The following is a 12,530-nucleotide window of genomic DNA, read 5'->3' as shown; positions in this document are numbered from 1 at the left end:
AAACTTCTGAACTTTCCCAAAAAAACTTAAAGAAAAGACTTTCTGAAAGCAAAATAATATGGATCTAACAACTTGTATTCCTTTGTTTTCCTTTATTAATAAACTTTGTTGCTTTGTATCTCATTGTAATAATTTAAGTTCTGTCTGGGTGACGTTGGAAGAGTTGGATGTGTTGCTTTTATATAATTTCATAAGATCCCACTAAGTTTTTAATAGTTTAATACAGATTATTATAATTTTTTATACATATCTATCTATCTTTCATTACAGTGAAAATTCTAGAATTTTTATGGAGTATTAAGTTGGTATAAACTTGGATGTTACCAAGTAGATTCACTTCACTAAATAAGAAAAGTCATTCAGTGGGAATTTAAACTAAATCTCCAATCCAACACCAGTCATGCTTTAATTATAGAGGGCAAGAAACTGAGGGTGGGATTTGGAAGGGCTGGTCTAAAACTACTTTTACTGCCTCCCTAACCAGTGATTCTGCTTTGTACCCTTCATGTAGGTGTTGTGCCAGATGGTACCTATGAGGTATGTTCTAGGACGACAGGACAAGCTGCAGCAGGTAATGTACCTTTTTTAATAAATCAAGTCCTACATAAATAAAACATTCATAAAGTATGAAGTTTGAGTCCTTTAACTGTGTTTTAATTTAATTGGTGGTTTGGGGTTTTTTTTGTTTTGTTTTGCTTATTGTCTTGTTTTCCCGGTAAAATCCTCCATGTTTTCATCTGTGTGACCTTTCCAAGCTGTTGTAGGTTTTGAGTCACATCAGCAACACTGGCTTCAGATTTTTACCTGCAGGAAAAGACACAGTGTAGATGTGATTGTTCCTTGGTGGGAGAAAAATCAGCAATAGTTGCAATAACAGGAATGCTGTCCTATTGCTTCCTGTCCTAGAGACTGCTAAATCTTCCATTCCTTCTCGAGCTGAGACTTTGCACCCTGAGCTCCCATTCCTCCCTCACCTCTCCCAGAGAAGGCCTCTATTTTTTCCAAACTCCCTCTCTTCCCAGTCTGAGTAGTTTGGACATTCTCCAGAGGCCTCAAAAATAGCTGGAAATCTCTATATTGGTCACCATACCTGCTTCTTGTTTCTTTATCTCTTTGCCCAATCTGCAGTGTCTCCTGCCCCTGTAGTTTTGCTCCTTGTCCCCCACTCGCTTTTTTTGTGCTGAGGGGGAAAAAAAAAATGAAACACATGCTCCAAAAATTAAAAAATTACCTCACGTGGAGTTGTGAATGATGACAAACAAGCTGAATCCATTTAGAAAGGAAACCAGTATCTTTTGTAGTTCTGCTTAAAGCAAGTTCTGTATTTTGATGCTGAAAGGTGATGCCCTTGTTAGAAAAATCCTGGGAAGACAGGATATTCAGCAGGCACATTACACATAAAAAATCTTCCAGCATCGTTGTTCAAGACGTGAATAAATAGGTCAGCATTTGTACATGCAGAAAGGTATCTTTTATGTTTCCTGCTGTTGGAAATTCTGTTTTGGAATAGTAATTTGGCTGCAATACGTTGGAGGTGGTCTCTCCTTGTCATCAGCTTGGCTGAAGGGAATGTATTTTCATTAGTTCTGCCTGTGTATATGTTTCACTTGCTAAAGGAAGACTAACTTCAGAGCTGGGAAGTATTTCCAGCAAGTGTTTTACTTGTGGAATATGTTTTTGTCAGAACAGGCAGAAAAGACAGTTCTTTGTAACTGACAAACGCTGTCTTAGCTAATTAATACATAATTCAGTATGAGGGATTTTTTAAAAGAGGAAAAAGTGGTTATTTTTTTTTATTTTTTTTCCCCCCCTAGAAAGCAGTAGTGCTGGAACCTGGACACTGAATGTGCTGTGGAAGATGTGTGGTATTGATGTCCACATGGATCCAAACATTGGGAAAAGACTGAATGCTTTGGGCAACACCCTCACGACATTGACAGGAGAGGAGGATATTGATGACATTGCTGACCTCAACTCTGTAAACATAGCTGACCTTTCAGACGAGGACGAGGTTGACACTATGTCTCCCACCATACATGCTGTAAGTGAATCAACCAAAATAAGTGCTACTAATTGGAAAAGGTGTGATGAAGTCTTCGGTCAAATGGAGAGATCTTAGTCTTCCCCCCAGTCTGGCGTGTTACTCCTTGTGGCTCATTTAAGTCTTGTTGCAAATCAAAAATGTGTGTCTGTGTTCTCTTACTCCTTATTTCAAAGGCAAGAAATCACAGATCATGTTTCTGCTGATGTTCTGTGGAAATACTGATCTGGATTTGAAAATACGGAGACACAGCACATAACTTCAGGTGCCTGAATTGTAAAAGCTGTGGCTGGATATAGGTTTTCTTCACAGGAGAGTAAATTACTGACATGAGCAAATTAAAAAAAAAATTCTGTTTTGGTACTTGTACACAGTATGCTGCTGATCTTGCCTTTTGGTTTCACAACAAAACGTTTAATCAGATATTCCTTAATGTGTATCTTACGTGTCTCTTGCCTGCCAGCAGTGAAAACATCATCCCAGAGCACTAATGTTCCTGTTTGTTGTTTAGAAATCAGGTGGAGGAGGTTCCTTGTGTGGAGAGGCACCCAAGCTAACATTTGGGCAGCGGATTGTAAATCACCTGCTGGGCTTGAGCCCCCCAAACCACCGATACTCTGTTCCTGTAGAATATCTTTTGGGGTCAGCGAAGCGGGATTTTCTCCAGTCTAGCAGATCACATATGAAAGCAGGCAGGTCCTGCTCGTGGGGACATGTATGTAGTAGCTACAGTGTGTCTTAACTGAATGATGGGCTTTGGATCACTGGAAAAAATCCAATCCAATCCTTTGGAGATGAAACTGATTCTTTTGCATGCACTAGTCCAAATTTCGAGGTGTGAAATTCACTTTGCCAATTGTTAAATCGTACTCGCGGCCCATTTTTGATGAAGGTGTTAATTAGACATTTATTTTAAACAGGAGATTGTGGATCACCGACGGCAGGGACCTTCCAGTATCCAGGCTGGAGAACAGCGAGGAAGGAAATTCATGAAACGTTTGGTGGATATTAGAGAACTCAATGAGCAAGCTAAAGTTATTGATGACTTAAAGTAAGTTGGTTTTTGCTTATTGGACATGCTGTTTTAATCTCCTGTGCTATAATTGAGAAAGCCCTGAAGAAAAAAATATTTCAAAGGTCCCAAATTTCACCTGAACTCCTGTGAATTTTATTAATAGTTTTCCACAGGCATGGTTGGTTGGGCTTAGGGTTTTTTTCCCCTTTCCCCCAGACAGAGTTATTATATATGGATCTGTCTGGGATGAGAATACAGAGCTTGGTCATTACATGTTAAATAATGAAGAGGAGACATGTTTTACTGCTTGTACTTGTAATGAAATTGCTGTCACCATTCAAAGGGCACTTGTATCTCAACTTTGTATTTTAGATTAAACATTTATTCTAATACTGCTGCAGCTCTATTTGACACTGGTCATAAGTAACTGCTGAAGTAAATGAGAAAATTGGATAATTCTCAGGGCAAGCATTGTTATAACACAGATTTTTAAATGGCTGGTAAGATAACTCAACCATGATTTACGTCCAGAAAATTAGGGGCAAGTGAAGGAACTATAAATCAAGAAATCCAGCGCTATCAGCAGCTGGAGTCGGTGGCTGTGAACGATATCCGCCGGGATGTTCGGAAAAAGCTCCGTAGATCCAGCATGAGGGTGAGCAGGATTAATTAACTTTAAAAATATTGTAGCCCTTGTGTTGAATGTTTCTTTTTCTGCATGTTGATTAAAGCAAGGAAAACGTTAGTAATGGAAAAGGAAGTTTAAAAGCATCAAATAGTTCAGCACCATCTTTACCTGTAGGAGGGGCAGGGAAAGGTTTTTCTCCCTTATAATAATAATGATAGGAAAACTGATATTTCACAGATGGTATAATGTAAATGGGCTATTGGAACACTCACAAGAAATAGAAAATATGCATTTGAAGATGTCATTTACTCATTCTCTTAACATATTAACAAATAATTCCTTGCTGGACCAATTAATCCGTTTTAGCTATTAGGGGACAAAACCACCTTTTTTCTTTACTGGCACAGCTGCATAAAATAATATTTTAGCTTTCCAGAGTTTTTCTCTTTGTTCTCAGTTGTTGCATTTAAATGTTTTTTCTGTTTTAGGCTGCCTCCTTGAAAGACAAGTGGGGTCTCAGCTACAAACCCAGCTATAGCCGGTCTAAGAGTATTTCAGCATCAGGAAGGCCACCTCTGAAGAGAATGGACAGAGCAAGGTGAGCTGCTGGGAATTTGGGATCTGTGATAGCAACAGCAGCATAGGGAACACAGGAACCATTGGACTTCAGCTCTAAGAGTCCTTTTACTGTAGGCAGCAGCTGTACTTGGTGGAACTGGATAGGAGAGGTCATTTTGGAAGGCAGGCATGTTGTAAAAAGAGTTTTTTCTCCATTTTTTGAAACCTCTGAGAAGATTCCACTTCTACAACAACTTAGGGTTTCCTACAGAATCCTGCTTTCAAGACATGCTGAGGAAGTGTATATAAGCAAAAATGGTAGAGTGTAATAATTCTAATTTCTACACTTGATTTGCAGGCCTTTAAAAGGCCTGTTTTAATGAGAAGAAGGAAGGGAGATGCTTTTTTGTGTGTGAATGATCATTTTCACTTCATCTCTTCACCTGTGTAACGAGCATTGGTTTTGTTTCATCATTTAATGGCTGCTGAGCCAACTGTAGTTGTATAATGACGTCTCCTAGTAAAGTATTTCTTGCCTCTGCAGATCTAGCTGAAGCAGTCAAAATTTGGAATTAAAAATTGCATTATTAAGTATCAAATGTAAAAAGATTTGAAAATTAAAAACGTGGAGAGGTGTGCTAGAGTTCTTTGGACTTATGAGAATAGAACTTTCTATAACAGAAATTTGCTTCAAATTGGAATACCTCCGCAGGAGTATTTCATGTACTTTAAGTGCTTCAATTAAAATTTTATACTTTGTTCCATAACAAAATTGTAAGTGTTATTTGTGTTGTTAAATGTTTGGATGACCCTAAAATCCTGTAGTAAAACCCAACAAGCTGTTTTGGTTTGGTTTTGCTTACAGCTCTCGACTCGGAGACAGTGAAGACCTCCCAGATATCCGTGTAGATGCTGCATCTCCTGGGCCAAGAGTGACCTTCAACATCCAAGATTCTGTAAGAATTACTTTATATGCCATATAATTATGTTCCCTGTGCCAGCTGGTCACAAGTTCCTGAGATAGGAATATCTAAGGAAACCTGAGTTGCCTGAATGGTTTTGTGTGTGTGTGTTTCCATTAGTGCGTGCCTCAAATTATGGATGTGTTTTTGGAAGATAGACTTGTTTTGTGACAAGACAGATGTATTTTAGTTTCTTAACTTACAAATTAATTGAATCAGGAGAGTTTTGGAAGTGGGTATTAGTTTGCTGTGGCCTTACAAGTATATCCTTCTGACTGTTTAAATTGGATTGTTGAATTGTTGATTTTCTTTTTTTGTTGCTATGTTTTCTCATTTTTAAAATGTTGTTTTGCATGGCTGAGTTTATTGTAACTGTTTTAATTTATGTATTTTTTTTTCATTTCCAATTAAGTTGAATCAAACAGCTTTGGGGATTGCACAACAATCCAGCTGTCCAGGGGAAGGGTATTTTCAGGTATTTCCGAGAAGAAACAAGTATTCTTTGCCAGAGAACTAATTTATCTCACAGGGAGCTGCTTTTCAATATTTCATCTCTTTTGCACTCAGCTAAACAGAATGTATCTCAAATTATTTAAATATGTAAAGTAAGCAGAGGAGTTTACTTTACATATGAGATGAACACCAATCAAAGTGCTTCTCCACCCTTATGTAGACCTAAAACTGTTTGTAAAATGAATTATTGGGATTTTGCTTGGACACTGATCAAGGCTGATGTAAAGTGACCTAAGTCAAGCCTTGAAATGTGCTTTAGAAGAGGATTTTAGTGTGTGTGCCTTCATCTGTTACGTTGTGTTCCAAGTTTGCAGCAATCAACACCAGTACAAAGTAATTACCAGGTGGGAGGACATCATCTCACACATTTATTTCTGTTGAAATCCTTATATTTAATGCAGAATAAGATATTTTCAAATAATAGAGAGTAGGGAATGTGCCAAAACTTAATACCCTGAGAACAGATGGTGGAATTTTTTAACTGCTTTCAAAAACAGTTTTTTGGAAAATGTTAAAGATTTTTTTTCCTTTTTAACCAAGCAAACTCCAAACACAAAACAGACCAACGAAGGCAAAACCAAGCCAAAAAAAAAGTAAAAAAAAAAACCAAACTGAAGAGACAGTAATGTACGTTTTCTCCCTTCTAACTCACTTCATGGTCCTAGGAAATAAATTCCTGTTTCTGAGAGAGAGGTAGAAATGGAAGCTGGAAATGTGCTTTGCACATTTAAATATATTCACATATAAAAGCTCTCCTACCTGTTGTTATGTATAAGCCCAGTTTGCCTAGTTTTTTCGACATAGCAAAATTCTGTGAAACACTTAGAAGCATCAAATGCTGAATATTCAAAAAAATATATCTCTGACAGTATGAGGACAGTTCAGCAGCAGAGCTCTAATTGGCATTTGCAGACAACGACTGTGTAGCTCTATAGTAACGTTGTGTAGGTAGTGCTGGTGTTTAACACTCACAGGTACTTTTCACAGGCATTTTAAGAATTTAATGTTGGAAAATTGCTTGTGTGGTGCTTTTGGCGTGTTTTATGTGAGAGACAGGAGGCTCCTTTTTGGAATTTGGCCTGAGCGTGCCCGGGAGCGCAGCCCAGAGCTGCAGAGTGGTGCCGTACATTCTGTGTAGCATCCTGCATTCCCACCTCACTAACACTCTGGGATGCATCACCCCTCTGCAAGTCATGATGATTTTGGCTGTCTTTTGTTCTTTTCTGTCAAATATTTGTTAAATTAAATGTTTCCATTCCTTCTGATCCTGTGAATTGATAAGAGCATGATACGTCTTCAGCTGCCAGATCAATCACTAGGCAATGGCAAACGTCTCCCCACTAAGCTTTCATTGCTTTCTTTTTCATAATCTGTCTGGCAATTCCTTTACCTGCTCTCTCCTTATTATGAGGAACTTGAGAGTGAGAGTTTCTCATAGCACTCTTGCTTCTTTATTTCCAGATCTATCTACTGTGTTCTGAATGGAAATCTTATCTGTGAAAACTTAATATCTTTTTGTCTTTCTATAATCAGTTTCCAGAGGAGACAGAAATGGACCTTTTGTCTGTAACTATTGATGGTCCCTCCCATTACTCATCTACTAGTGAAGGCTCATGCTCGGTATTTGCTTCACCCAAAACTCCAGTAGGCTTCTCACCCGGCATTCCCTTCCAGCCTGAAGAAGGACGCCGGGATGACAGCTTGTCATCCAGCAGTGAGGACTCTGACAAGGAGGATGACCATGAAAGAGAGAGGACATACTTTTATAAGAAACCACCGTAAGTAACAGCCCTAAGGAAGAACACAGAAGTGAAGAAAATACTTGAGTGTACTTTCAAGACTTTCAAACTTGAAATATTGCATTTAAAGCTACAAAATCTGCTACTGATGAAATACCGAATTTTGCCTTAAGCGTGGATGTGGAAGTCAGGGGAGGTTGTGTTGAGCAGAGGTGACTGTGTGGGAAGGAGGAATTCTGATTGGAAAAGGAGGCAACTGCTAGAATTTTTTAGCTTGGAACAGAATAAAAAAATTTGGGAAGTTCTTTTTTGAGGCACAGAACAGGTTTTATTGGGACCAAATGACAGATTAGTCAAATACAGCATAACTTTCAGTTTTATCCAGTGATTATAGCTCCATAAAGTGCATGCACCAATGCAGATATTTACAAATATGCAAATTACTGGGTATATTTTTGTTTCGTTTTTTGATTGAGAATTCAAGACAGGCTGTTTTTTGTAACACCCTAAATATTAACAAATGTAATGTGTTAACGGAAGATATGGGTCAGCGTTGTTGCTGCTTTATCAGATAAGGCCTTTTCCAGAAAGTTTTTGAAAGCTGATACACTGAGTGTGGGCACAGTTCAGGAAAGCCTCCTACCAGCTGTGCAGGTAGATGTGATGCTCATGTTCTGATGCTGTGCAGGGGCACCTCTCGCAAGAAAACCACGGGCTTTGCTGCGGTCCAGCAGCTCTTCACCGAGCGCTGGCCAACAACACCCACCAACAGGAGCGTGACTGGCACAACCACGGAGAGAAACATCGACTTTGAACTTGACATCAGGGTGGAAATCGATTGTGGGAAGTGTGTGCTGCACCCGACAATGCTCCAGCAAGAGCACGATGACATCAGTTTACGGAGGTACGGAATGTGTTAGTTGCCTTATGAGGAACAGGGCGTAAGTACTTTATTCTGCTTTAGCTGTTGAGTTCCTCTGATATTGCCATCATTTAAATTATAGCCACCTGTATGATAATTAATGACACCTAATCACTGACCTGTTTGCAAAACATAGAAATATGCATTAGTTTATTACCATCACTTTATTTGTAGTATTTATCACCTCATAGCAGCATCGTAAGTTGCAATTGTTCTGCCTGTGTACAGCATGGGAAATTCCTTTAATAACATGAGGATATTTCTTTTAGGAGCTATGATCGGAGTTCCAGAAGTTTGGATCAAGAGTCTCCTTCCAAAAAGAAGAAATTTCAAACTAATTATGCATCTACTACTCACTTACTCGCTGGCAAGAAAGTGCCATCATCTCTACAGACAAAATCGAGTGATGTGGAAACAACAGTGTTTTATATTCCAGGGGTGGATGTAAAGGTAAAAGGAGGGTGTAACTCAGCAGGGAAGCAATGGCAATGTTTTCTCTCAAACACCATGAAACTGTACAGTCCCTTGTTTATTCAGTCACTGTTTCTAGATCTTAGTAAGAAAGGGTCTCAACAGAAATGGTCTTGTATTTTGTGATTTGAAATCCTGTGGAGTAAAAACAGGAAAAGTCAGTCACTGCTGCATGGAAACTTCATGCAATTCAAATAGAGCATAAATCAAGTGCTCTTCACTTGAAATAGCTTGACTTTTAGTCTCTTGATATGGAAAGACTGTGTGTCCATTTTCCAGGATTTCAAGCTGTCTTCAGGGATAACAGTTACACCTCATGTCCTGCCTGTTGCTTTTAGTCAAATTTTGGAAGAATTAAACATTCTCTACAGCTTTTGTTATGTAATGTATTTTCACTGATAATGTATTATGCACAAAGAGGAGGTGTGAACTCTTGAAATATCTTATTATTTTTTTAATGCAGATTTCTGTATGCCTGTGTTTAGTAGTGGAACAGTTCCACCATGCAGTAAAACAGAAAGAAAGCTGTGTGCGCAGGAACAAATAGTTGGTGGCACAGGATGCATGAGACACAACAGAGCAGAGAAGCAAGCTTTAGACATTGCTCCTAAATAATTACTTTACCCTGTTCTCTGTGTTTCAGTTAATTTTTTTTTTTTAGAGTTTGTTAACTGATTTTTTTGTTTTGTACTAAATTTTCAGATATTAATATTTGTAGGACATGAATTGGAATGTGATGTATCTTACAATGGTATTTGTGTAAATAATGGGAACAAATAAATTTTGAAGGGAAGTAGTGACACCAAATGGCTGTATAGAAATTGAGTTCTTTGTGTGAAGTAAATTGATCTTTCTTTGCTTTCCAGCTGCACTACAACTCTAAGACTCTAAAGACCGAATCGCCAAACACTTCCCGAGGATCCTCTTTGCCAAGAACTCTTTCCAAAGAGTCCAAGCTGTATGGTATGAAAGACACTGCCACATCTCCTCCTTTATCTAGCACTATCCACAGCAAGACTAACACCTTACTTCCTCCCCAACCCCCACCCATCCCATCAGGTACTTATAGACAAACTTTCTGAATCTGTCATGGACGTATATCTTTCCTTGGTGCAATCTACTGGCTTTGGATCCGGCTGCACGTTACCTGATGCTCTGTGTTTATCAAGCCTTAACTTTGGCTGCAGAAAGCTGATCCCAGAAACAATAATGCAGTTCATAAAGCTGCATTTTTAGACTTTGTTTGCCAAAGCAGACTCAGTAATGTTTCTGCCATAATCACCGTATCCCCGTGATGGCCTGTCACTGCTTTCTCCCTGTTCTCATTTAACAAAAGAATGATGCTGGAAAGCAAATTTTAAACATCTGTAAACTCTTGCAGGCCCTTATATACCCATGATTTGGAGGAACTTGAGTTCTAAAACTGAAAAGTTCTGTTTTATCTCCAGTGATTCCTGTTCTCAAGCAGGAGCGTGTCGTTACATCGTGTCAGATCTAGAGCTATGTAGATTGCACCTCCAGTTTCTGAGACATTCACTTTTCTCTCCTTCAGCATTTGGATATGGCTTGAAATACAAAGCTGAAAATTTGTCAGAATTCGACGAGCAGGCAAAATTAATAACTGAAAGTTGGTGTGTGGGGGTTTTGTCTTATAAAATCACCAGAATTGCTGGGAGAGAACAGTGAAATGGGGACACCTTCCTCAATTCTCCATGCTGTTAAACCATTAGCTCTTACTCCTCTAAGTGGCCATCTTCTGTATGATTACCAGATTTTTGTAATGGTTTATACTACTACTCTTCAATTTTGTTCTCTACTTTCCTATCTTCTTTCTAATCTCTGCCTTTGAATTTTTACCATATCATGTCCAGTTACTGAGTCTTGCTGGTTTTATGGCTGTAAGCTCTTCATTTAGTGGGGAGCTTACAGGAATTGCACTTGTATGATAATATAAATGTCTCCCCAAACTAGGGATTGGATTGTAATTACTTTATTTCTTTATGCAATATATTTCTATAAGTATTTATTAGTTCGGAATTGTTTTGAAACACATTTATTGTTGCTTATACTACTTTTATTAAATAGTGCTTTTCCTCTGGAAACCACTTCTCTGGAATGGAAACCACTTTACCTTGTCTTACTGTCTTTGGTTTCCAGTAAAAGCACTAGACAGAATAGTTTGCATAGAATGAAAATTCAGTGCTTGCTTTTTTAACAAATAAAAGGATTTTTAAGCTCCATTTCAGTAGTTTGGATTAGTAGTTTGGATATTTTTCTTGGAGAATTTAAAATCCATATCTCCATTTATATCTATTGATCCTAATAGCTGTATTTCATAGAGACAGTAATGGAGCTGGTACTAATATCTTCTCTGCATATTTACATTTTGGTGAGCATGGATTCAAGCCTCTTCCACAGATTTACGAGACAGTAACCTTTTTATTAGTTTATACTCTGGCTAGTTCCAGAGTATAAACTTTTATAAAAGTTATAAAAACTATAAAATATGAACTATTTAATACTTTTATAGTATAAGCCTTTAAAAATGCTGGTTTAGAATCTTTAGTTATTCTTTGCATAAATATAGTAGAGTTGCCATTTACAGTTTTGGTTTTTGATGTATTTTTCTCTGTTTAAACTGACATTCTTTCCAGACTTGTGCATTTAGTTTTCCTAATTCCACTTTGATTTCCAGTCAGCTGTGGTTACTTTGCATTGGGTATTTGGAGAGGATTTGTGTGTATCAGCTTTCAGTGCTAGTCTTTAAAAAGTGAGGTGGTGACAATGACATCAGAGTGTTTGGTCAAGAACATGAGCAATGGAATTACTACAATTGAGGATTACAGGCTAACAGTTCTTTTTGCACAGCTTTCTTAGTGAAAACTTAATAACTTAATTTTTTCTAACTGATCTGATTTATGTCTCTTCAGATGATAAAGAAAATTAGAGGGAACAGCTGATAGTTATCAAGTTTCTTGTAATGTTTATTAGTTGTTGTTCAGTCGTATTAAATAAGACAAATTTATCTTTTAAATGTTGCAGCCAAAGGGAAAGGAAGTGGTGGAGTGAAAACTGCTAAACTCTATGCGTGGGTTGCACTCCAGTCCCTGCCAGAGGAGATGGTGATCAGCCCCTGCCTACTGGATTTCCTAGAGAAAGCTCTGGAAACCATTCCCATTACACCCATTGAAAGGAATTACACAGGTAAGTTGAGCATTTGTGGTCTCTTTATGTTTTTTTTTATCTCTTGGTGGCACTGAGCTGCTTTTCCCTTTAGATTCCACTTTCTAATGAGTTTTTGTGCTTGTTAAAAGCTGTCAGTTCACAGGATGAAGACATGGGACAATTTGATATACAAGATCCCTTAGAAGAGTCCACAACATCATTAGTATCATCCTCAACATCAGCATATTCGTCCTTCCCTGTGGATGTGGTGGTTTATGTACGAGTTCAGGTGAGGTTCTAACTCAACATTAAGGCTAGTAACTTTAGTCACAGCTTTTAAAATAATCTATGCTTCTAAGTTTGCTTTTTAAAAAATAAAATACATTTTCAAGTGTCCTTTCTGGGATATTAATGTGTAGTGTGATGATAAAATAGGAGTTTTGACATATTTTAGTCCCTTGGAGACCAAAGAAATGAGCTATTTTGAAAAGTCATGAAAACTCTGAGTATTTTTTG

The 12,530-nt window shown here is 38.0% G+C and overlaps 1 protein-coding gene across 11 annotated transcripts in view; it reads left to right on the top strand.

Moving 5' to 3' along the window:
- KIAA1109 (KIAA1109 ortholog) overlaps positions 1-12,530 on the top strand; it is a 92,092-nt gene that overhangs the window by 69,386 nt on the left and 10,176 nt on the right. For 5 of the 11 annotated variants that reach the window (XM_039378379.1, XM_039378376.1, XM_039378377.1 and 2 more), the window contains 13 exons: positions 512-571; positions 1,815-2,041; positions 2,962-3,092; positions 3,588-3,711; positions 4,173-4,282; positions 5,108-5,198; positions 5,617-5,679; positions 7,251-7,495; positions 8,145-8,360; positions 8,648-8,828; positions 9,716-9,908; positions 11,892-12,053; positions 12,164-12,303. In XM_039378379.1, the coding sequence (XP_039234313.1) occupies positions 512-571; positions 1,815-2,041; positions 2,962-3,092; positions 3,588-3,711; positions 4,173-4,282; positions 5,108-5,198; positions 5,617-5,679; positions 7,251-7,495; positions 8,145-8,360; positions 8,648-8,828; positions 9,716-9,908; positions 11,892-12,053; positions 12,164-12,303 (1,943 nt within the window). Of the gene's footprint in view, positions 1-511; positions 572-1,814; positions 2,046-2,559; positions 2,757-2,961; positions 3,093-3,587; positions 3,712-4,172; positions 4,283-5,107; positions 5,199-5,616; positions 5,680-7,250; positions 7,496-8,144; positions 8,361-8,647; positions 8,829-9,715; positions 9,909-11,891; positions 12,054-12,163; positions 12,304-12,530 lie in introns of all 11 variants that reach the window. The other 6 variants (XM_027741541.2, XM_039378381.1, XM_027741532.2 and 3 more) reach the window with 4 other exon arrangements.

The sequence above is a fragment of the Pipra filicauda genome, unplaced genomic scaffold, assembly GCF_003945595.2.
Source record: "Pipra filicauda isolate LSUMZ 115617 unplaced genomic scaffold, ASM394559v2 scaffold136_size1984543_pilon, whole genome shotgun sequence".
Lineage (NCBI taxonomy): Eukaryota > Metazoa > Chordata > Aves > Passeriformes > Pipridae > Pipra > Pipra filicauda.
This window is presented reverse-complemented; position numbering and strand designations above follow the sequence as displayed.